The following is a 25322-nucleotide window of genomic DNA, read 5'->3' as shown; positions in this document are numbered from 1 at the left end:
ACTCTCCATCGTTTCAAGTGCAGCGTCTCCCCACTTTGTCCCCTGTGCAATCAAATCGAGACAATTGACCATTTCCTGCTTCAATGTCCCTATCTCTCTAGCCTGCGTCGTTCCCTTTTTACTCGCCTCAATATCACGGATCCCAATGCTCCTCTCGCCCACGTGATCTCTCGTATTTGTGCCAATTGTTCTTCCATCCGTGCTTTCTGCACTTTCCTCGCTTGTTCCAATCGCTTTTGAGTTTTTTTAAATTTTTTTTTTATTTTATTTATTTATTTATTTTTTTATTTTTTTTTCTCTCCCCTGCCCGTGCATCTCCCGAGCTCTTCCTCCCCTTTTTTCCTGCCGTGGTACAAGCCTCCTCTCGTAGGACAGGCAAAAACCACTCAACTCTTTCAATCAATCAATCAATCAATCAATCAATCACAGTATCATATACACAAATATAATGTTTTACGTAATATTAATACATGAAAAGCTGATTTAAAATCATAGGTTATATTAGCTTAGTTTTATTGATTATTGCTTACATGTGTTTTAATGCTTATATGTAATTTAAAATTAATGTTTTACAATAAATTTTATTAAATTTAATTGAGTTGCTTTTGCAACAATAGTAAACAAATTTTACAAAATTATAAATTTTAGAAACTGAAAAAAAAAAAAACAATACCAGTCAGGGTTGGCTGATTGGACCCAATGGTTTTTTTTTAAATAACCCATTTAAAAAACCCATTATTTAGCCCACTTTTCGGTTTTTTAAAATTTTCTGAGAAGTTTTTTTAAAAACATTAAATATTTTCACAATTTAAACTTCTTTTTTATTTGTTCTTCATCACTGACAGTGGACATGAAAAACAAATTTTGAACTTCAGTGGTTTTTCTTAACTCTTTATGGCATTAAAAAATACTTCAAAGATTTTAAATAAATGTATTTAACTTTTTTCTTTAACTGGTCAATAAATAACTCAAATTGTCTTGACTAAGCCCTGTCACGTCTGATTTTCTCAATATTTGTAGTTTGTACAGAAACTACTCTAGCTAAAAGGCTCTTTCATTTGAATTATTTTCTGCAAACCAACACATCACAAATCTCGAATAAACAAGGTATATTTTTTAGAAGACAACAGGCATTACAAACGGTCAGACAGAAAACAGAATAGGATGTACAGTATTTTCATTATCTTATGAAAAAGTTTAATATTTCTTACTCTGTGCACAGAAATAGAAAATAATTTGTGGGTCCGAAAGTCATGCAATAAGTCCCTTGCTAGCACTTACCTTGGGTGGAGGGTATTGGAGACCCTCTCTCTCCTTCAGCAGCATATTGTAATTGTAGGGATATCAGCAACTCACTTGACGTGGTCTGACAAAGTTATTAAATTGGTAGATGCTGGCATCATTTGGGGCTAAGTGCAAAGACCCATAACAAAATGAAGTTAAAAAATGCTACAGGCCTATGTGAACTTAATGTAAATACAGTAACACCTTTAGTGAAAATACAGGGTTTTGTATATTTAATTTGAATTCTTGATCCTGTAATATATAAGTCATATCTTCTTATAGGAAATCTTTGAATAACTTCGTTTATTGACGTAGAGTGGATAAATGAGATGAAAGTTAATTAGGTTGAAAATTAAAAATTTTATTTCAATTTTTTAATTATTATGACAATTCTTCTGATTACGTGATAAAGCAATTAAATTGATAGTTGCGGGGGTCGTAAAAAATGAAGTCACAAAAGCACTACAGGCTTGAGTGCTCTTAATAAAAACATAATATACCTGTAAGGAAAATATTGTGTATTTTCATTAAGAAATTTGAAACCTTGACCCTGTAATGTAAAAGTTCTCTGCTAATGGGAATTTTTTTAAGAACTTGTCGTGCAAGGAACAAGAGTGGATAAATAAGATGAAAGGAAATTGGAATGAAAATTTATATTTTTAAGTGACATAGTCGAACCTCCATAACTCCAATATTTCTTTATCTCAAAGTTTTCATCAGGTCTCGAGCTTTTGAGACTGTTGTGGAAACTTCACGTAACTTGAACGTTTTAGCTGGTGCCTTGGGACTTAAGTTATCAAATTTGAGTTGACTGTATCTAAATTTTTAAATTGTCATGATAATTCTTTTGAGGACGCATGCCTCAGTTTCCGATTATTATCTTTAGATATAACAATAAGATAAACATATATTGACATATATATTTAGATAAACATATATTGACAAAAACAAATTTTTAAAATCAATATGCGAGCATTTGGAGGCATTCATTTTGTCTAACGCAGACAGTAGAGTTCCGGCACTTGAATGATAATCTGGCTGTATCTAAGAAACACCCTCAGCAGCAAGGACGGATTCAGGAATCCTTCGAGGGACAAAATTTCTATTTGTTTTTGTAACACACATCTCATTTTCCTTACTGATGTGTACAGTAAGTAGAACTACTATTATCCAAATTTTTTCCAGAAAAAGAAAATTAAGACAGAAACTAATGCAAAATATTTGTAGAAGTGATTCGCAAAATAAATAATCTGTCTAAGCGCTTTTCCGTCTGTGAGTTAGTTAAGCACTAGCTCACACTAGTCACTTTGACAGAGATATTTAGCAAGTAATGATTTTCATTTAGAGTACAGTACATCCTTCCCGACATAATGTTTAGCACATGTTACTACACGTAGCATGTAAAAACACTCTACTTTCATTTGATAAAGAATTTAAAAATAGTTTTTCCCCATTTCAAATACAAAAATTTATTAAAATAGCATTTCTTTTCGAAAGAAATTCATTTGTCCGAGTCTACTGTAGTTGAACATTGACCAATTTGTAATTTTTCTTATTTCTATACATTTGAATTTTTAGCCTTATTCTGCTTAACTTGTTTCTTTTAGGTACAGTTACTTCTGTACAAAAGTTACTGCTACTCAACTGTGGTTTTATTTTTGTGTAAATCATGCAAAAATGTTTGGCGATAAATTTTACTTGACTGTATACAAAAAACACCGTAGAAATATCCCCCAAAAATAAATAAATGTGAAAAAAAAACCGAATGAAACAAATAAAAGAAAAAGGGCTTTACCTAAAAAATATAAAAGGAACGTAACAAAAATTGCTTGTGAGCGAAATGTAAGATTTTTTTTCCCCGTTTTCTAGCGACGAAAATTAATATGGTTAAGTTCTCGGGGACTTATTTAATATGCTAGAATTAACTCAGACAAAAATTAAAAAGAACAAAGCTTAAAATTAACAAATATTTAAAAAAAAATTAACTTTATATTAGCACCTTAAAGAATAAAACAAGGACAGCGCAACACTAGTAAAGAAATTACACGACAAAAAATTGTTAGAAATAATAGTAAGAAAAAAAATAATAAAAATTTTTCGAAAGAGACATACTGAATTGAATGAACTAAAAAAAAAAAAAAAACGTGCAAAGCATGAAGCAACAATGTAAACAAATCGACCGCATGGCTCTGTGTTAGGTTGAGTTGACTTCATTTAAGTCGGAAACTGATTCGTTAGGAGTGAAAAATGATTCATAAATTATTAAATATTAGAAAATCTAGGACGAATACAAATTGAAAAAAAACTTCGTTATGCAAACCGCTGGGATGTAAATCAATTTTGTGCCAATTTTCATCATCATACGTTGCGTTGATTTTTCAGTAGATTACTTGACCCGAAAAGCTATTGCGCAATCAAAAGTTATTCGCAGCTCCAATGCTCGAATACGCTACCTTGCGGTAATTAGCAATACTAAAGAAAAAGGTAAAACATTCCATTCCACGGTTTGATTCATACAAAATTAATTTCAAATGGAAACGCGTGGCGCAAAACGAGCCTTTATTTTTCTCTCTCCGTTGGCAACAACCCGCTTTGTTTACGTACGATCTTTGTTTACGTTCTGCAGACTCGCTTCTAGCGTTAGATGTCTAGCGTTAGAATTTGATTTTAGAATGAGTGTTTTTAATCACTTGAATATAATTTTAAAAGAAGAGAGCAGTGGACTTGGGAGTCTTTAGATGAAAGATTTAAACGCAGATCGGTCAGAAATGCTGCCAATAGGATTAGGCGCGCAAACGCACGCCGTAAACCGTGAATTGCAAACCGAATGAGTTCTGTAAGTGTTTCCAAACATATTTCCGGTGTAATCATGCACTTTACTGGAGAAAAGAGTTGAACTAACACTGACAGTAATAAAACTGGAGAAAAATATTAATGTATAAAAAAATGCTAATAATAACATTGATACTTATCCTCGAAATACCACTTATTTTATCCGATAGTAACGTGCCTTTTAATTCAAACGTGAACAACTTCCTGTTAGATTAGCCTTCCCAATAACTATAAATAATGCACAGAGTCAAACTTTTGATAAAATTTGTTTAGATTTTAAAAAACCACTTTTCAGTCATATACATGTCATTGTAAGTCATTCAAAGTCTTGTATCTGAAAACCCAGAAATTTTCAACTGTGTATGTAGTGAGGTATTATGATTTTCTTCTTTTAAAAAAATTCCTTTGCAAAGCCAATGTTTCTGTCGAAAGGTTTTCCCTTAACCATAATACTTACAAAAAATTAAGCTCCCTACTTACTTGGGCTGTAGAGTCGGAGGAAAAATGTCTTACTCCCACTCCAGGATTTTTAGAGACTCCGATTCCTTTACCCAAAATTAGTCTGACTCCAGCTGTGATTCCTCAAATACTGGCAGAGCTGCGAATTTTCAGAGAAAATTACCAACTGTCTCTTGAAATTTTAAACCTTTGACTCAACCTCTTTTACCAAAAAACCACTCCAACTCCACAGCCCAGCTAGAGCTTGATCACAAAAAGAAGACGGATGACTTTGATGCAAAAACATCCGTCATTTGTATCATTTGTAATAGGTTTTTTGTTAATATTTTGGAAGATAGGATTAGCGAAACCATGCCTCTTATTATTTGGTGCTTTCTGGCAGATTCTACCAATTACAAATGATGCAAATTATGTTTCACTTCAAGGTCATCCGCCTTCTGTTCGTGGTCAAGCTTTACTAACTGCAATCTGTAAAAACTGAAGTTTTTTTCCAACCACATTTTTGTATATACAGTGAAGCACCGTTTATGCATTTTTGAAGGGACTATGAAAAAAGCGTACAAATGAAAAAACATTTACTTGGTAAAGGTTAATGTATATTAGACTCTCCAGGGACCAATTAAAAAAATGTATTATTAATTAAAACGTATAAAAGGGAAACGTATAAACTGTGCTTCACTGTATTATGTTATTCCACGTAGACTAAATGAATTTATTGGACAATTCTCATTGCAAAACATGTCACTTAGTTTTGCAAAGCATTGAAGTTAAGAACTGAACAACAATGACAAAGTAAAGCAACAAATTGAATCACGAAGACCTGAAAAGCGAAACATTTCACATACTTTTGCAATGGCATTGATGTTAAGAACTGAACCACAGTGACAGAGTAAAGCGACAAATTGAATCGTGAAACCTGATTTTACTGCTAATACGTTTTCATAAAATCATTTTGACCCTGCTTTATTTATAGTCATTAGGAAGACGAATCTAACATGAAATTGTTTACGTTTAAATTTAAAAGGCATATTACTATGGAATGAAATAAGTGGTATCTGAGGTATGACATAAACATTAGTGTTATATAATAATCATTAATTTTTTTGCTACAATAATATTTTTCTTCAGTTTTATAACTATCAGTCTAAGGTCAACCCTTTTTCTCCAGTAAAGTGCATGATCAATCCATAAATGTGTTCGGAAACACTTGCGGAATTGTCTCGATTTGAAGTACACATTGTGCATTTGTGCACCTTAGCCTATCAGCAGCATTTCTGACTGATCTGAGTTTAGTTTTTTCATCCAGGGCCAGATTTGGAAATGTGGAGGCCCTGGGGGAATGAAAGAGTGGAGGGCCCTAATCAGGGTTCAAAAAAAAAAAAAAAAAAAAAAATCATCATATTTTGGAAAATATCCGATACATTGATATATATCCCAATTGATATATAGCCATTCATCCCTTCAGTGTGTCAATAAAATGAGTACGAAGCATTCTTGGGAACTAAAACCTGGGAGTTTTGCATTAGGCTGACCTCTTAACAGGAACATCTGCCTAGCTCCCAAGAGACCTTGGTCAGGAGGAGTGAGATGGGTACAGTAGGCCTTGGCCCTCATAAGATGTCATGCCACTGGGTTTGGTTTTTTGACTCTTAAAACACTCATCCTAACATTTTTTACTAAATCACTGCTTTTAGAGAATGTCAGAAGTTGTTTGCTCTTTGCAACTGTTAGGCATTTTAGAAAATATATACACACATTTTGACACTGAACATAGTATAATTAATGACCATGAAATGTTTTTAAGCTGCCTTAGTCTTTACAGTATGTAAACATTGTATGTTTTTTTTCACTAATTTCTTTTGCATTCAGTAAATGTAGGAAACAAAGATTATATTATGATTGTAATTTTAGTGCAAAAATGTTCCCTTACATACTTTTCTCAAAAGATAATGAAATTGCAAATTTATGCTTATAATAATCTAATGCAGGATTTGCATGTCAAATTAATTGTCCCCTTTAAATGTATGAAAATCATAAGTGTTATGAGATTCATATAAAAAACACTAACCTTTTTTTAATACAAATAAAACTAGACTAATGTATTAGTGACCTGTGAGCGAGTGTAACAATGGTATGCTTTTTGATAGGAACTGTATGGGGAAATTAACTTTAGTTTTGTTGCAAAATAAACCTTAAATTATCTGGCATGCCGAAAGATTCAAATTTCCGGCATGCTGGTCAACCTCGCTTTTCGGGGTAATATGGTATTAAAAAATCTAGATTAAATTGATACTCGTTTCAAAATTCCCCCGTAAGATTTCATACTGGCATTTAAATTTCCAGTGTGGTTAGTTACAGGTTTCAAAATTTCTAGTACGTTTAAAAACCACTATTAAAAATCCAGATTAAATTGATTCTGGTTTCAAAATTTCCAGTATGTTTAAAAACTGGCATTAAAAAATCCAGACTAAATTGATACTGGTTTCAAAATTTCCAGTATGTCAAAAACCGGTATTAAATAATCCAGATTAAATTAATACTGGTTTCAAAATTTCCAGTATGTTAAAAACCGGCATTAAAAAATCCAGATTAAATTGATACTGGTTTCAAAATTTCCAGTATAAATTGATACCGGTTTCAAAATTTACAGTATGCTTAAAAACCGGTATAAAAAATCCAGATTAAATTGATACTGGTTTCAAAATTTCCAGTATAAATTGATACCGGTTTCAAAATTTCCAGTATGTTTGAAAACCGGTATAAAAAAATCCAGATTAAATTCATACTGGTTTTGAAATTTCCAGTATAAATTGATACCGGTTTCAAAATTTCCAGTAAGATTTCATACCGGAATTTAAATTTCCGGTATGATTTTCTTTTTTCCGGTACAAATCATACTGGGTCCGGTATCATTTGGATACTGGTTTTAGGATTTTTTTCCAATAGGGTAAGTTAAGGTTGTCCCAATTGCAAATGTATTTTATTCATTGAGTTTTGATTTCAATCATTCCGCAGCTAAAAAAAAAAATTGAACTGGCAAAAAATTTTAACAATGCTTCTTTAGTAACTTGGTTTAGAATGTATGTAGCTGTATATATTTTAAGCCTTGATGTATCTTCCAAAATAAAATTTCCGCGATCTTTTTTCCAATTTTTTGTCTAACCAAAAACTAATCAAGACATTTTACCAAGCCGCTAATTAATAACTGGCGCCACATTTTCAATGGTAACGTTTTTTGTTTATCTTACTCTTTAAAGCACAAAGTCGAAAAAAAGGTAGAAAAAAGAGATCAAATTGTTTCGACTACGCAAGGGATTTTTCAATGTAAAAAACTAATGTTTACGGTAGCTCTTGCCTTTTAATACCGAGCCAACAAGCCATCAAACTCGTGCGAGAACCATTTCAAAGTTTCAAATGAGGGAACAAAGGGTGCATTCTCAATCCGTATAATATAATAAAACTTCAAAATAAGTACGCAAAGTACATCAGGGAGGGCAACTGCCCTCTGATGACCCTTTAAATCTAACTGACGAGCCCTGGAAACTGCCAAATAGAAACGACTTATGTAATTTTAACTATTCACGCTTAATACAGTACAACTTCGATTTGGCGATTGTCAAGGGACTGGAAAAAGTTATCTTTAAATCGAAGAGCAAAGATATTCAATGCAGTCAAATCGGAACAATGAAATGTGTCATTACATTGAGGGAATCGTTAAATCGGGAATCGTTAAACCGAAGTCATTCTGTACTTCCAAAGTTGTTTGTTTTTTCTATAGCGTGAATGAATTACTGGAAAAAATTGTCCTACGCGTACAGATGAGTTACAAAGAGAGTTGAGAAAAGTCATCGTAGGTACATAATACATATGTACAGGAATACTGTACAGAATTCCATACAATATAAAACACAAATCTTTAAAAAAATAAACATGAATTACAAACGAGTTCATAACCACTGTATCTAAACCCTGCTTCAGATTTCCGCTTACACCATTAAAGCGCTGAACAAGTCAGAGCTGGTTCTTAAACGATAAACCGTATGTATACTTTTCTCTCTTTCAAAAAAAAATATATAAATAAAGGGGGGCCTGTTGAAGGAAAAAAATATTCAGCCGTTCGATCTTATAAAGTTAAAGAGAAACGGCGGCTTATTCCAGAAAGCGGTATTTCCCCCCTTTATATTGGAATTTTTTTTCGCTTTTATTTATTTAGAAGTTATTCGTTTACAGTTGGTTAAACCTGAAGCGCCTTTATTGCACGTCATAAAATGGAATTAAGCATTTTTGACGCATGCAGAGAGATGAGAAACTTTTTTTCCCCTCTTATTTTTCTTTTCTTTTTCTTGCTTACGCTCCTTATATATTCGGTTTTATTTATTTCGTTAGAATGAGCGTGGTTTATTTTTCCGATATTATAAGTTATTATCGGTCCAATCTCAGCAGCTTGGCGCTCTGTTATTGTTATTTTCTTCATTTAAATTTTTTTATGATGGCAACACGCGGCCAAATCGATGTTCGCATCGGCCGTGCATAATTTGATGACTCTCAGCTACTTTTAATTCGCTGCTCAAGTAAAAAAATGTATTTTTAATTCGACTTGTACACGCAAGCTATTTAGCTATGTAACAGTTGCTGAGATAAAAATTGAATGTTTCTCCTTGAATGCAGCAAAGAAGGCAAGCGAAGTCGATTTGGATGAAAAACTCCGCGAAGATTCATATGTATAAATAATTATTTGACAGTGCAGGAACAATGTTTATAAATTGAAAAATGTTTCCAACAAATAAAACACTTCTCTAGGCATGGTTTTTATTTTGCACACCGGAGCCAATAGCAAAAATTCTTCTTTCTTTCGGAGGCAAACTAATAATATTGTTTCTTTCTCCTTCTCTCTCTCACTCTCCATTGTTTTAAATCAAACGTCACATTCTATAATTTATTTTCAATAATATGGAATAATGGAAAGAGATAATAGAGTTATGACTGTGGAATTACGTTGTTTTAAAAGATGTATGAAAAGCATATACATTGAACAATATAGATATTTTAATACAGCTTTTAAAAGCAACAATCCGTATTTCTAAAGAATGTAACCTAATTACAAACTTAAAATCATGAATTAGGTTCAAATATTTACCCATTTTTCTGAAACCTTTCTTCAAAACATATCTAAAACCATGTATTCATTTATTCAAAACTTTTTATCGACGCAAAATACAAAGATTTATTTTTCGTATGACATATTTTAAGATGTAAAAAATAGCTAAGAAAAACCATCACCAAAGAAATAATCACATGAGAGAGAGGAAAAAATGATGAATTGAAACACTCACAAATGTGTGTATGTGTAGTGATAAACGAAAAATGCGAATAAAATTCCTCAAAACTATTAAATGCTCTAATGTATTTTTTTCTTTGTAAGCATGTGTGCTTCTAACTGAAGGCTTACATTTCATGCGATTGATTCTGTAAGATTTCCACCTGTTCACAAAGATATGTTTTCACTATTTATATTCATCTTGCACAAGTCTTACTTCGATAGTAAACTTTGATAGTTCATCGCAAGTACTGCCTTAAGCTACTAAACCTTCATCCAATGATAACCCGTTAAATCGATTTCGAAAAATGAATTTCAATCGAGAGAGGAGCTCTGAAAACCATTCCAAGAAGCCTTGTATCTCCTACTCTTCCGAGTATGCATACAGAAATTTCATACCTCTTGACCACTGCGGAGGAGGGGGGGGGGAACGTAATCTCAGAACTCTGATCGAATGACAATTCATAACGCCGGAGGTGCAAATCCTCCACCATCAAGTATATGTGTGCACTGGAGGCACGGGGGGAGGAAGGATCATTTTCACAGACGAGTAGGAAAAAAGGGGGCTGCAGAATCACAGGGGTGTGCCAGCTGACGGCTCTATTGCGACGAAATCACCCTCTCCGGCCGCAGCACGTGCACTTGTCATGTGGCCAAGTCGGCGCCATTGTGTGTGCACACTACTCCGGGCATCATTCGAACAAGATGGTGCTTCGATCCCCCCCCCCCGGGTAAGGGGGGACTTTTTTTTAGTATTATTATTTTTTGCTCCTTGTGTTTTTCAGAGCCGTAAGGGGTTGGTGAGGGGTGTTATTGGGAAGGAGCGAATGATATGCGTGAATGAGTAAAAATGTTTTAAAACATACGTCTCTTGTTTGAATCGTTCAGTTTTTGTCAGCATTTTATGATGATAGTGATGAGATAGATTGTGATTCATTAATAGAGGTGCTGAAAATGCTGAAGTTTTTGTACTGGTTTTACTGATTTTTTTCTCCTAGTAATTGTGTGATGATTAAATCGATAGCCTAAACATGGCCTAGTGCTCTAATTCTCTTCTTTGTTTTTCTTAATCGGTAAAAATAAATGTAATGATAGAATTTAATAATTATTAAAAGCACCTAAGGAAAACAGCTTTTTTTTTTTTTTTTTACTCCATTGATTTTGTCAGTTTCAGTTAAAAAAATTATGCCTACTTCTGTTTACGTTTTTACTTCTACATTAATTTTGGTAAAGTGAGCTTTACTGTTTACTACCATATCATTTTGTTACTCAGAATTTGGGATCAGGAAGTTTGCCACTTACAGAGAAAAAGCCTGTTCCAGGGCGTAGGGATAAGGGTTTTGGAGTTCAAAATCCCCATGGACATTGGTTTTAATTCTATTTCTAATACTAATATGGTAGTTTATATACAGGTAAGAATTGTTATTACCTCCTAGCCTGAAGGTAAATTCTGGCTGCGCTAGTGACATTCACCATCATTCTTGTATTGCTAAGCATGCCAAAAAAGCAGAGAATTAGACATTGGACAAAACTTGTTCATCCTCTCTTGGCCATTGATTTAACTTATAAAAGTAAAATTAGCACATAATATTGTCATATTTGAAACAGACATCTTTAGACACATGCAATTATAGTAATGATAATTTTTCTTTTTTTTCCCTTCAGATTTTGATTGTATACATGCATAGCTATTATTATTGTTGTTGTTATTATTATTTTCATGCCTGAAGAAAATCGACATTCTTTTTACGCATGGCACGGAAATATCTATGTTTGCATTTACCTTTTATAACGATATTTTAAACTATAATTAGTGATACATCGAAATTATTTTTCGCATTAAGATTGGTTGAAGAAAACAAATTAGGTCTTTAGGATATTGAAAATATTTAATTTAACTTTCATGGGAAGTTATTTAGCATTCTTGTGAACAGTTAAAACGCTAAAGGAAAAAAAATAATAAATGTTTTGTGCTAAAACACGACAAAAATGGAAAACGTTCACTCACGATTTTCTTGTTGTTTGTTGAGCATTTTTTTGAGCTTATAAAAGGACTCCACTGTAGTTTTGAGATAGTTATTTGCACCATTTGTATGACAATTTAAATTTATACATTGTGTATTTACTTTTTTAGAAAATAAAGTCATTTAGGCCTTTAGGATTCTGTAAATCTTTAATTTAACTTTCATGGGAAATTATTCGCCACTCTTGTAAACAATCAATGTGCTAAATGAAAAATGATAAAAATGGTTTTGTGCTGAAATACGATAAAAATGAAAAACATTCCCTCACGACATTTTTGTTGTTTGTTGAGTACTTATAAAAGGGATCCATTGTTGCTTTGAATGCTATTTACAAAATTTTTGGGACAATTTATGCGTTATTTTCTTTTTTTCTTCTTTTTGCTTTTTACTCAGTAAATATGCTAGCTATGGTCACCACCCAAGTTTGAGCTCTGTAGTTGTATTTACCCTGCAGATAAATACAGCTGTAGGAAGTTTCTAGAAGTTAGCACCCAGTTTAAAGTAATGAAAATTTGTAGATGAGAGAAATTATACTTTTTAGACCAATCCACGATCACAACTAGGAGCTTTTGTGCCCTCTTTGCGTCATCAAACGAAAGAATTCCTTGAATAAGAGTTTTAATTTGAAAATTTTCTGCTTTATTCCAAAATTTCATTTAAAAACATTCGCTTCCAGCACCAAAATAATTAAAACTTATTTTCCCTTTAGTGTTGCAAGCGAAATTGTGATTTAGAGGGCAAAAAAATATAAAAATTTAGAAGCACCGTGCAAATGTCAGATGTCTTAATGAAAAAAAGAAATAAAAAGAAGCGAGAGTGGAAGAAAAAAAAACTCACCAGTAGCAGCATTTTTTCCCAAAGTTAGTTTTTTATCCCGTGTCGTTTCTTGTCTTGGGGTATAGAAGACAAGTAATTCAGTTGTAATAAGCAGGTATGGCGTTTAGAGTGACAAGAGAAGCAGATTAAGGGAGTCGGAATCAAGTCCTTCCCTTTTTTTTTTTTTTTTTTCCACTCTGAAAAAAAAGGAAGAGTTTTTATGCTTTAACTTAATTAACCTGGGGAAGTTTTTTATTTTTAGCTATTTTGTTAAAGCATTGGTTCTAAATGAGCCTTGGAGCAGTTTTCATATTGTGTAACAAAACTTACACTTAGCCGACTCGTAGTTTTAGTTTTACAGAAATTCCTTCCAATATGGAGGGATGTCAAAAAGTAGGTGCTAAATTTCCCTTTTTTTCTGATTATTGATACTGTTGATGATATGACTTTGTTTCGGTAATGTATTTTCAATTATCTATTTATATATTTCTTTTATTTTATTTTATTGCAATTTTTATTTCTTATTTTACTCTATTCATTTATTTATTTCTCTCTGTCTCTCTTTTTTTTTTCTTTCTTTTTTGAGATTTCTAAGTCCCTATATCAATTAACAACACTCCAAGCATTCTCTTAAACCAATACTACATAAGTTTCCAAAATACCGAGTTCACGTACTCTTAATCAATCTTAAACAATGCCCCATTTTGCAAGAACTCTACTATAAGTATACCACAGAAAAATTAACAAAAATCGTGAGCTTGCATTCAAAAAAAATGTGTTTAGAAAAGTCGTATAAAACTATGAAACAATATTTCAATTAGTTGCTCTGATGTCTCTGTTAATAACATTTGCAGGTTGTTTTAACTATTACAAAACTTGCTTTATCTTACATTTTCAAAATTAATATCTTAGGGACGCAATGCGTAATCACCAATTGGTTTACTAAACAAATTAACAGATAATAATAACTGTTCAAGATGCTATTCTTCATTCCTGATCATTATCGTTAATGCCTCTTTATTACTAGAACGGAGGAAATTTTCTATGATCTATTAATAGTTTGAAAATAATTTATGTTATCCCGTGTGTGTGGTTCATTCAATGCAGATAAACGGATAAATTATTTCAAAGCAGAGAATTCCAGCTGTTTCAGCGCTGACGACATTTTTTAATCTTTAAAAGCATCAATATGTATACATGTATTTCATTTTCAAAATCTTTGATGATATTCGAGCACAGACGATTATAAAACAATTTTCCATGAACTCAGTTTTATGTCCATCGAACTGCAACAAAACTTAATTTGACTTGATAAAAATGTACTCAACAAGCAAAGGAAACAATGTCACGGAAATTTGTATTGGAGTAAAGTCATAAATTGAAGCTGCCGGAGTGACTTTTCAATCCATTACAAAAGAAAAAAAAAACATTAATTTGAACTGTGACAGTTCAAACTATGTTTTTGCAATCACGAGTTGCACCTACTCGATGGGTTTCTTGCTTCTACAAATGGGTCCTATCACAATCTATCTATTTTATCCTATTGCAATTATGATTGCAAAAAACATAATTTGGATTTTCACAATTCAAATCTCTTCTTTTCCTTTTCCTTAAACGTTTTCAACAGTTTAATTTCGTATTTAAATTTAAACGAGACTTTTTTATATTTTACTGATATTTCATTCCGAACAAATGTTTTAGAGCAAAACTTTGATGTGTTTATTTTTACATTTATTTGATTATAGTTTGCATCTTAATTTGCAGATTATGAGTCCCTCAGTTAGAAGTTTTCATATTGTTCAATGAATTTTAAAGCATTATCCTTCTGCGCTCCAATTATTTACCAGCAAACAACTTTGTTTTTCTGAATAAATCAACTGAGTCACTAATTCATTGTTTCCGCTAAATTGCCTTAAATATCTGCTTTCCTTCCACGCCATGAAAACATTAACTAATCCAAAATCTATTTCCCTCTTTCGTGTCTGAAGCACACGGGAGATGGGGGAAAAAATCTGCTCAATTTATGCTCTCAGAATTTCATATTTCCTTATTTCCTGTTACCAGAATTCAGGAGACGTCATCGATAGATCCACTGGTAAAAAATAGTTCCTATGCAACACATGCATGAATATATGCACCGCGAAACGCACCGAAAATATATAAATACATCGATACGCATATCCATATATATATCCAACTCTTGTACATAAACGGACCCACATAAAAAGCGCACACGGATGGAAAAAGATAAGGAAAAAAATAACAAACTTAAAAAGAGTGGTTGGATATATCAGATGATGCCCCAAAAACCTCCGCCATACATGCAAAAGGGGTAGAGCTCTCACATTAAGGGGCCTTTTATCCCCCCACCCCACGGGCGCGACTGAATATCGTGAATAGCAATGACGTCACAGCTGCAGCCAATGGGAAACGGCGCTTGTCATACGAATTGCCACGTCTCATTGATTCGCGCATGCGCCATGTGGAAAGAAATGATCTCTTCTTCCCCTCCCCACGCGAAATAAACGTTCTTAAAATTCCTATTGCTATAAAAAAAATTCAAAATGAAAAAAAAAAACAAGTTTTTGGAACGTATTTAAGTTAAATTTAAAAAATAGAAGTTTAGTTGTAATTTTCCAAAATGTTACAAGTACATACATAAATTTTCGTAATTTTCAGCTCCTAACTAAACACGAAAAGTTTAAAATATAATTAATTGTTTCCATCTTTAAAAAAATGAAATCGCTTCCAAAAATAAAAAAATAATAATAAGTTACGAAGACAGAAGGCTAAATTCTATCAGCTTCAGTTTTCCATTTTTCTTTTTACACACACATCAAGTAATTTTTAGAAAATTCATTCAGATTTTACAGCCGGTAAAAAATTCTCCACAAATTTCATACACTTGTCCCTTTAAAGCATATCGTGCTGTTTTCTTTCCGTCAGATGAAAAAAGCGAGATCTCCAAATTCACTTGAAGAGTATTGAAAGAATATTGAGAGAACAATTGTGGAATTCATGTAGCGTTCAACATTGTTGGAACTGCATATCAGTTAAATTAAAATAAATGATTTCACTTATTTTAATTTAACTGGTATGTATTTTATAAAAGTGATGTATTTGCTTCTAATCCACATTAACAAGGAAACTTTAAAAAATTCTGAAATTCATTGAAGGTGATATTATAATAATTTTTACCTATTATTATAATAGGTAATATTATAGGTATGTATAATTTTTACATACTCTGCTTATTATTATCTGTGAGCTAATAAAAGAAAAGTCCCTTCAATTATCACTAATGAATTTGACCAAATAAGTTTTCCAATAGCTCATGAGTACCCAACACGCATCTTCTTAGCAGGCCGTCTGTCCCAGTGGCTAAGTTGAACATGGTGAACGAACGCGCAATTGGTGAGTATATATATATATATATATATATATATATATATATATATATATATATATATATATATATATATATATATATATATATATATTCGAGTAACGCTCCTAACGTCATCAACAATGAAACTTGCGCCACGGCATGATAATTTGATTATATATTTCGGTAATGTTTAACATGCAGAGAAAGACTATTATGACAAGGCTGAAGTGGATCCGGTAGCTTAACTGTTTTACTTGTATGACTGTCATTTCAGGGGAATAAAGAAACGAAAAAGTGGTCAACAATGAACGTTACCTACTGGAGTTTAGGGTTGATCCACTGAAGTTAGGGTTAAAATTTCAACTATCAAAATATCAAACAAGCAATTACTTCGTTCAAATATAAAAGCCGTGTTCACGCGTCATATCTTCACAGGCGGTTTTCAAGTGGAAGAAGAACTGTGAAAAATTCCTTTAGTTGTACACTCTAAGATTCCTAGGCACATACGTGAATGCTAACTGTTGATAATATACTCTAACCATGATGTACATTTTTTTTGATGTTGTTATAAAAATCACGTGAATGTCTTAAGATCTAAGGAATTACGTTGGAATAAATAGGAAATTAAAAAAGCAATCTCGTAGCATTTAAAAAAAGTGTGAAAGTTAAGCAAAACTTCATCTTGGAGTGCATTGATAAATAGATAGATAGATATAAAGAGCTGAATATCACACGGAGCCTGGCTCTTGGTCATTAAATCCGAAGGCACTCAAAAATCCCAACCACTAAAATATATTGTTTAAACAAAAGTTCAAGTTTTGTATTTCATTTCATATTTTAGTTATTATCAACAAAAATCGAATTTTAGGGGAACGTTAACAAAGCTTCAAGCCTTAGGCTACAGTTCATCATCTTGGGGCACTGTAGACAGAAACTGTAAGGATAACTTGGCATGGAAGTTCATTTCCGGGACTTCTTCCCAATTTTATGAAAAATTGTACATGTTAGACGTAAAAGTTCTGATGAGTAGAGTTTCCACACATTTTTTGACAGAAATTAAATTTTGATTTTTGTATATATATATATATATATATATATATATATATATATATATATATATATATATATATATATATATATATATACACTAAGAAACATTAACATAAACTATTTTTAACCGGGACAATTCAAACAAATTAAATTAAATTAAGCTTCACAACTCAGTTCAATAGGCGCCAGAGGCAGCACTTTGATACTGGTAGACGATAAATTTATTAGCAATATAAAATTTGAACAAGTAGGAACAAAAAAATTGAATCAAAATCTAGACTTGTTTATGTCGGGGTACTAGTGCTGCGCGTTTTAGGCAATTTCGCCTGCAGTACTCACGAAACATCTCAAGATTTTTCCTGCCCTTTGGGAGTAACCCCCTGATGAGGCCACAGGGGTTTTGGGATTTTGATTCAATTTTTCGTTCCTACTTGTTCAAATTTTATATTGCTAATAAATAAATAAATATATATATATATATATATATATATATATATATATATATATATATATATATATATATATATATATATATATATATATATATATATATATATATATATTTTAAACACGTACATATATACAATACATGCCTGGGTGTGAATTAAATAATGAATAGCGCTTTCCAAAAGAAGGCAAGGGATGTTTCCCTTCAACTGCTGTGTCTCTCGAATTTGCAAAGGATGTTTTCGAATGAAAGGATCAGAGCATTCCCTCCCCGATTTACGAGGGCGTTTTTATTGGGAGTACTGACGCAAATAATAGAGGGTGGGGGATAGAAGTCCTTCCGTCATCTGCAGTGGTTGAAGATCGTTTAGAGAAGGGGGTGGTGGGTTTCTATCGGGATGTCATTAGCAAGTTCGAATGGGGACTTACGCTGAAGTAAAAGGTGCAATTAGCATTTTGTTAAGCTTTATTGTTTTCTGATGAGCTTGGTAAATGCTGGATGGGCATCGATTTCAGTGCTCTCAGGTTTAAATGCTGAAATCAATGGGTCGATTGACGATTTGATAAACTTATACATTTTTCATTTTTTCTAATACTGTTGGGAGACACAATTTATAAATGAACCTAACACACCAGTACTTAAGTCAAGTTTATAGATTCTCAAATATGAAGCATTTTATCCATTTACTGTGTAGTTTAAATGGTTTCTAAACTTTATTTATTCATCTATCTTTGTTTAGTCCATTAATAATCAGAAATGTTGGGTTCATTGTGTACAAGTCTCAATTTTATAAGCGTAAAGCTTTGACTTCAATTCATTGCATTTTCTAACCATGGAATTATTCAGTATCTTTCGCGCATTCATAATATGTATAGTATTTAGTTATTGCAACAGTTTCAAAGGTTCTTAACTTTCATTTTTAAACTAAAAAATAAAAAATAAATAAAGAATGCGGCAATATTTAAAAATGAAATGCTGGTGCTTTACATTTTTATTTTATAAGCACACTAAGATCTATGCAGTAAAGTTTTCATGCAAAGAATTTTTAAACATTGAATATTGAATTGAATATTGTGTGGTGTGTGACTTTTTTTTTTTTTTATTTGTACGGTTTTACGTTATTCCATGTTTACAGACATTTTGGTCGACTTCAGAAGATTGTTTTATAAGATCGCATAACCATAATCTTAATGGTAGTCATACAATGTTATCAGAATAATTTTTTTTTTTAATCTCATTTTTCATTCAAGTGAATAATGAAAAATAGATAAGTTTTGAAACATTATAGATCACATTAATGTTTCGAAATTTATCTATTACATTTCAGACAATACCTTCAGGTTTCCAAAGAAACATATGCTTTAGGGGCAATGCATGAATTGCTCATTGTGGTTTTGTGGAGAATTAACATCGTGGAGAGCCATTTGGAAGTGTTATGACAAAGTTAATGTTTTGTTCGGTAATGACAAAAAATGTCTAAATTAGATATTTTATTCTGTTAGCTATGTGTGATTTGGACTTTGTGGTAATCATTAAAAGTTTTGTTGGCGTGAAATAAAAACATTAAGATTCGTTTTAAAAATTTTGAGCCTTTCTATTCACCTTCCTCAAAGGCGAAGGAACCGCCTTCGTCATCTCTTCCATCGCCTCCTCAAAAAGCAAATTGATGACCTTGAAGTGTGCAAAAGACAGTAACTGATTGGTAAAATCTTTTCCGCCAAAATCAAGGAGCAGCCTTTATGAACTAATTTATTCAAAATATACTACTTACATCAATTCATGTATTTAGATTAATTCCAGTAAAGTTAAAAACATATCGTTTGACACTTTGAGTACCAAGTTCAAAACATATCGTTTGACACTTTGAGTACCAAGTTAAAAACATATCGCTTGCACTTTGAGTAAAAATATGGCAACTATTTCAAAAATGTGGTTACTAATGAAATTGATGCTACCGGCCTCAGGCGACTTCTCTAGTTTTGCCTTTTAGGTTGCACGCTTGGTCCGCAGTTTGAATTTTCTAACGATTAAAACGATAAATGTACTTGAAATTTTTTTTTTTATCTTTGACCTGTAAAACGTTTGTCTAAAACTTCATTATTTTTCTGTAGGTAAAAATCTGGTTCCAGAACAGACGGATGAAATGGCGGAATTCCAAAGAACGAGAGCTTCTATCCAGTGGAGGTTCTCGAGAACAGACCCTTCCAACCAAGCACAACCCGAATCCAGATCTCAGTGACGTTGGTTCCTACGGTGGTAAAAATTCTTCGGACATCCTCCGTGATGATGGAGACAGCTATAAGGACGGGCTGAAGGTGATTAGTCCTTGCCACACGCCAGACAGTGCAAACGATGAGGACAGCCACCTGCACGTTAGGCACTGCGTTGATCGCAGTTCAGATGAAATGGACATCAAAGTATTATAGAGAGTTTGACTGGTTCAATCCTGATGTTAAGAACTTGTTTTGCTGCGTGATTCACCGTTTGTGTTTTGCTCAGAGCTAAAGCTTTCCTTTCGTGTAAATACAGACCTGAAATAAATTGGTTCCTACAATTTCGATGAAATTATTGTAAAGTGACTCACGACTTTTGAACTCTCCCGGTTGCGTGCCAAATGCTTAAGCTGGATATTTTGAGTTATCTAGGAAGATGTTTCTTTTGTAATGAAAATAATATGTGGCTCAAGATCAGTTAAAGTGCAAACATCGAAAAGAAAAATATTGTAAATCCGTATTCGCAACGTTCTTCAATTAAACTGGTCAATTCCTGAAAGAAATTTCTGCACTGGCAGAATAATCATATTAAAAAGATACTAATGAAATTAGTCAGTTTTTGTGCAAATCTTGAGGCAGATGCAAGTGTACGGGTTTTCGAATCTCTTTCTCATCATCAAGAAATCAAAGCAATCAAATCTCCCTATGTTAAACTTAGGATCGATTGCAAAGGGTAAGATCTTCATCAAAATTACGTTGAAATAACAACTGAACTTTATTTTGATAAGAGTAAAACTCAAATAGTATGTCATTATTGCCTTAATGAATTTGACATTTTTGAAGAATAGCATTTCATCGAAGAGGGTATATATGACGTGAATCTGAAACATCATTGAAAGATGGTCACCATTTTGTGAGTAGTGACTGTATACACTGTAAAAACGATTCAGAAACGTTCCTGGAAAATAATGGGCAGCTGATGTGCCCAATTTCTGCCAGTAACATATCCTGCAAAAACCAGGAACATTTTCCGCTAAAATTCAGTAACCTTCCTGAAATTATCCTGGAAGCCTCCTGAAAAATTCAGAAATCTTTCCGTTTAAAGCCAGTCGTGTCTGAAAAATTAGAGTAAACCTAAGAAGGTATAATGTAGTAGCTTGGCGTCTTCCTGATTTATCAAGGAAGTTCCAAGAGCATTACTGGAAACAGGGCCAGAACTGCAAGTAACAAGAATTTTCCTCGCCAGCAAATCTTGCAAAGCAACGTAGTCCATACTTATTCGCTCCCTTTGAGAGTTTAATTAGCATGGACGGGCCGTAATTGACTTGAAGCCGATACACTAAACAAATACGATCAATTAATCTTTAAACTGGGAGCTAAAAATATTTTTCACATCAGTGAAAAGTCTGCATTCGTTCAAGCAATTCGTTCTGCATTCGTTTGCGTTTGTAGCAATTCAGGAAACTTTTTGACAATGATACTTGATTTTTCCAGGAAGTGGATAAAAACCATTAAAATCCCGAAACGTAACACGGAAATACCCAGTAACGTTTCGGAATTTTTTTACAGTGTATGAGTGTCCACGGTGGTTGTTTTTAAGTAAAAAATCAACTGCTTTTGTCACACAAACTTATTCGATTAACAGACCCCTGAGCTGAATTGAAAAGAAGAAGAATGCTGACTCTAACGTTAAGAAATAAGATGATCAATAAGCATTAATTCGGGGAAAAGAATTTCTCAAGATATGCCGGAAAATGCAAATAACGAAGTAACAGACATAAACAAATATATACTGCTTTGTTTAAGACTTGTACCAAATGACTTACATTGTTGTGGTAGACAGATAAATCATGTCAATACGAGGCGTAACACTTGCCACCCATAAATGAGTGCTGCCTTTTACGTCAATACAAGGATAGCACTTGTCACCCAGTGGTGAGTGTTGCCTTTTATTTCAATACGAGAGTAACACTTATTCACCCACAAGTGTGTGTTGTCTTATATGACAACAAGTATTGATCATATGCAAATCAATATTTAATGAATTGACAACGGACAAAGTTTTTTGATATTTTAAATAAGAAAGTTAATAAATGAGATGAATAATAACTACTGTACCACGAGTTTAAGAGCCAAGATTCAAATTTCAAAGCAAAGCTTTAAATGATGAGATTAAAAAGCATCTTGTGGTAAAGTGATGGTAAAATGACATCTAGTCTCACATCCTAATCTTCATTCAAAAGAAAGAAGGTAAAGATTGTTTACTGAATACATTCCTCTCTTTATAAACCGTTGATGCAAACCACTTTTCTTTTGTGATGAATAAGAAAAAAATCTACGTGATATGTTAAGAGACAATGAGTTTACAATATTGCAAAAAAATGACTTCAAGACCGACAGATGTAACGTAAGGACTGCAACGAAATTGTGATTGAACTATATTGTACATTTGTAAATATGTTATTCAATGCGAAAAGTAAAAGTTTCAACTGATACATATATGCATTGTAACACGCAGATGATTTACACGAGAAAAAAAAATCAATCTTAATTGTTTCCATGTTATAATTACTGATGTGCTAAAACAATATTCAAATAATTTATGCGTACTTCTTTGAATTTTACTTTGAGTTGTTAAAAATATCATAACTTAATCAATATTAAATGCATAACTCCGTTGTTTGACTTAGATTTGTTAGTTTTAACCTGACTATGACAACACACCACCGTCACCTTCTCTTAATTCCGTGCATTTTAGTTATAAATGGTGATTTAATAAATTCAAATGTCCAGAAGCTTTATTTTTGTTTTGGTTTGAAGGATTATTTGATGAACATGGATCAATAAAACAATTAATATTTAATGAAAATTAAAATTTAAAAAAATTCAATTAAGTGACATTTATTCAGGACATTTTATAACCTTAACATTAGTTTTTAAATAATAGCTATTTTGTTTTTGTTCGATTTAGCGCATAGTCTTTTAAGCATAAGAATCTTCAATACATTTTTTAAATATGTTTCATTAAATTTATTTAGTTGAATTTTAAATTTATTTATCTATTTATTTTCATTTTTATAGTCTGGTTCTTCTATACATATTTTAATGAATATATTTTTTTACTTTATTTATTTTCATATTTTAATCGTGTTGGAGATGAAGGATGCTTCAAAAATTTCTCTTTTTGAGCCATGTTTCTGCTTAATGTAAGATATACTTAACCCTTTAAAGGTCAATATGGGACACACATGTCCTCGAAGTTCAAGTTAATTTTTCAAATTCTCGAATACAAATAATTTATAAATTATACTTTTTTCAAGATATACAGAAATCAAAATCTGAATTTCAGCAAAACAGAAAAGTTTTAAAAATATCCTATAATTTTGTTTCGAAGACACCACGAACTTTAATACTCTACTTTTGAGCTTATGGTGTAGAAAGGATTAAGTTATAAATTGAGTTATGAGTAATATTTTTATTTGGGTAACGCGGTTTGTAAAAATAAAACCTTTATTCATCTGCGTGTTACAACACCTATATGTTACGAAAGTTGTATATAATGTACACACAAATGTTCCTATATTAAGCTCCATGCTTCAAACTTGCAGCACTTATGTGTTGAAAACTTGGATTTCCGATGTCAGAATGCATAAAATGTTTTTACATCAGTTATTGACTGAGCACAATGTATAGCACTGATGATCTTTTGCAGTATGAAAGCATCAATAAATTATTAAATATGACTTCATGAGTTTCCTCAAAAATGTCTTCTTATTTTTTGTTATAAATTTTACCTTGTGTACTTATCGAATAGTACATTAAAGATAATTAGAAAATATTACTTTCACACTATTGAAGAAATCATTGGAATCCAACCTTTTAAAGTGCAAATGTGCCAATGAACTTTGCGGGCAAGTATTTTGGGCACAACGCAAGGGACTGCGTTTGCGGGTGCAAGCATCTTCTTTCGGATTGCTTATGTTCCGCTCCTAACATCTTGACCGTGAAGAAACAATGCCTTGATGCCCTAAAATAAGTGGCTGATTTTTTTTTTTTTTTTTTTTTGCAGAAGTTTGTGCCTTAAAACGCGATGGATTTCAATAATTGTTTTAAGACTATTCAAATATATAAGAAAACTTTCATGTGAGGGGAGGAGGCAGCAATGAGTTGTACGACAAGTTCGCACAAAGTAAGGTGCGCGCACCGGAAAAGTCAAAGCTAAGGTTCAGGACCTAATCTTTCGCTCATTTATGATTCCATTGGTTTCAATTTTTGTACATTCCTCAAATGACTCTTAAAAAATAGGGAAAATGTCATTAGATATGAAACTTTAAGCTTAAGTTATGATTCTCGACAGCTTAACAAAAATTGGCGAATTGGTCATATTAGGAACACGGGTCCCTAATAAGGCCAACTCTGAAAAAACGACGAAAGTGCTGGCAAACTAAAAAAAATTGAAAAATTGTTTATTTTAAATACATAAACATATTAAACCACATTCGATAAACTCAAAAAAGAAAAAAAAAAATCAAATATTTGATATCTTCAATGGAAAGGAGAAAGTTTAATCGTCCCATTCGGTGCACTCTAAATCATTATTTCCTTTTTCTTTTACTCACTCCCGCGCACAATTCATGCAAATATGTGCAGACTATGCAGCACAGGATCATATTCTCCACCCGATCCTTCGATATCTCAATGACGAACTTAGAGTCCTAATAATGTGTATCACGGTCTTACTGGGCTACAGTCTTTTACTAAGGTTATCCAGTCATAGGAAAAAATGATGGCACACAGCGACATTTTTCTTTTTGAATTCGTCAACTGCGTAAATTAGTCTTTCTAGAACTATTAAAGACTCTTTTATACGAGTAAACTACAGTGGATCATGAAGAAACAAAATTTACTGTAAAAGAAAATTTGGCAATTTTAGCAAGACTCTTTCGTAATAACTGTTTCTGCTACACTTTTGATTGTTGATAACAAGCTACTTGTTTAAAACGCTTTATCATCATTTAGGCCTTCTATTAATGACAAAATCATAAAGCGATATTTTACTATCCTACAGAGAAAAATTTAGAATTCGTCTCATTGGTTTGAATGAACTGTTTTGAAGCGCTTAAATTATTGATTTTGTAAAAACGGTTTAAGTCCATAAAATAAATATCAACTAATGCTGATTATGAATTGCTGGGAGTTATTTAAACACATTATTTTTAAATATTTCTGTAATAATTTATTGATTTGGAAAGCAAATGGAAATTACTGAATGAAGAAAAAATTTACTGCACTAAAGTAGATATAACTTGAATTTTCAATACTTGGAGGATAATACAGTGCATATGAACACACATTAGTTGCATATGAGAGCAAAAGCGGTTTGAATCCAAAAATATTTTCTAAAAAATATATGTTCAAATTCCATTAACTAGAAAAATTACTAAACCATGTTCATGGGAGAGAAACATTACATGTAGTGCTATTAGCAAAT

At 32.3% G+C, this 25322-nt stretch overlaps 1 protein-coding gene across 1 annotated transcript in view; it reads left to right on the top strand.

Annotated features, from left to right (window-relative positions):
• Nucleotides 1-20044, top strand: part of LOC129220711 (homeobox protein DBX1-A-like) — a 131651-nt gene extending 111607 nt beyond the window's left edge. The window contains exon 4 of the mRNA XM_054855141.1: nucleotides 19730-20044. Coding sequence (XP_054711116.1) covers nucleotides 19730-20044 — 315 coding nt within the window. The remainder of the gene's footprint in view (nucleotides 1-19729) is intronic.
• Nucleotides 20045-25322: the final 5278 nt, after the last annotated feature.

This window comes from Uloborus diversus, chromosome 4 (assembly GCF_026930045.1).
Source record: "Uloborus diversus isolate 005 chromosome 4, Udiv.v.3.1, whole genome shotgun sequence".
Taxonomy (NCBI): Eukaryota; Metazoa; Arthropoda; class Arachnida; order Araneae; family Uloboridae; genus Uloborus; species Uloborus diversus.
The sequence above is the reverse complement of the archived record's forward strand: the minus strand, read 5'-3'. Positions and strand labels throughout refer to the sequence as shown.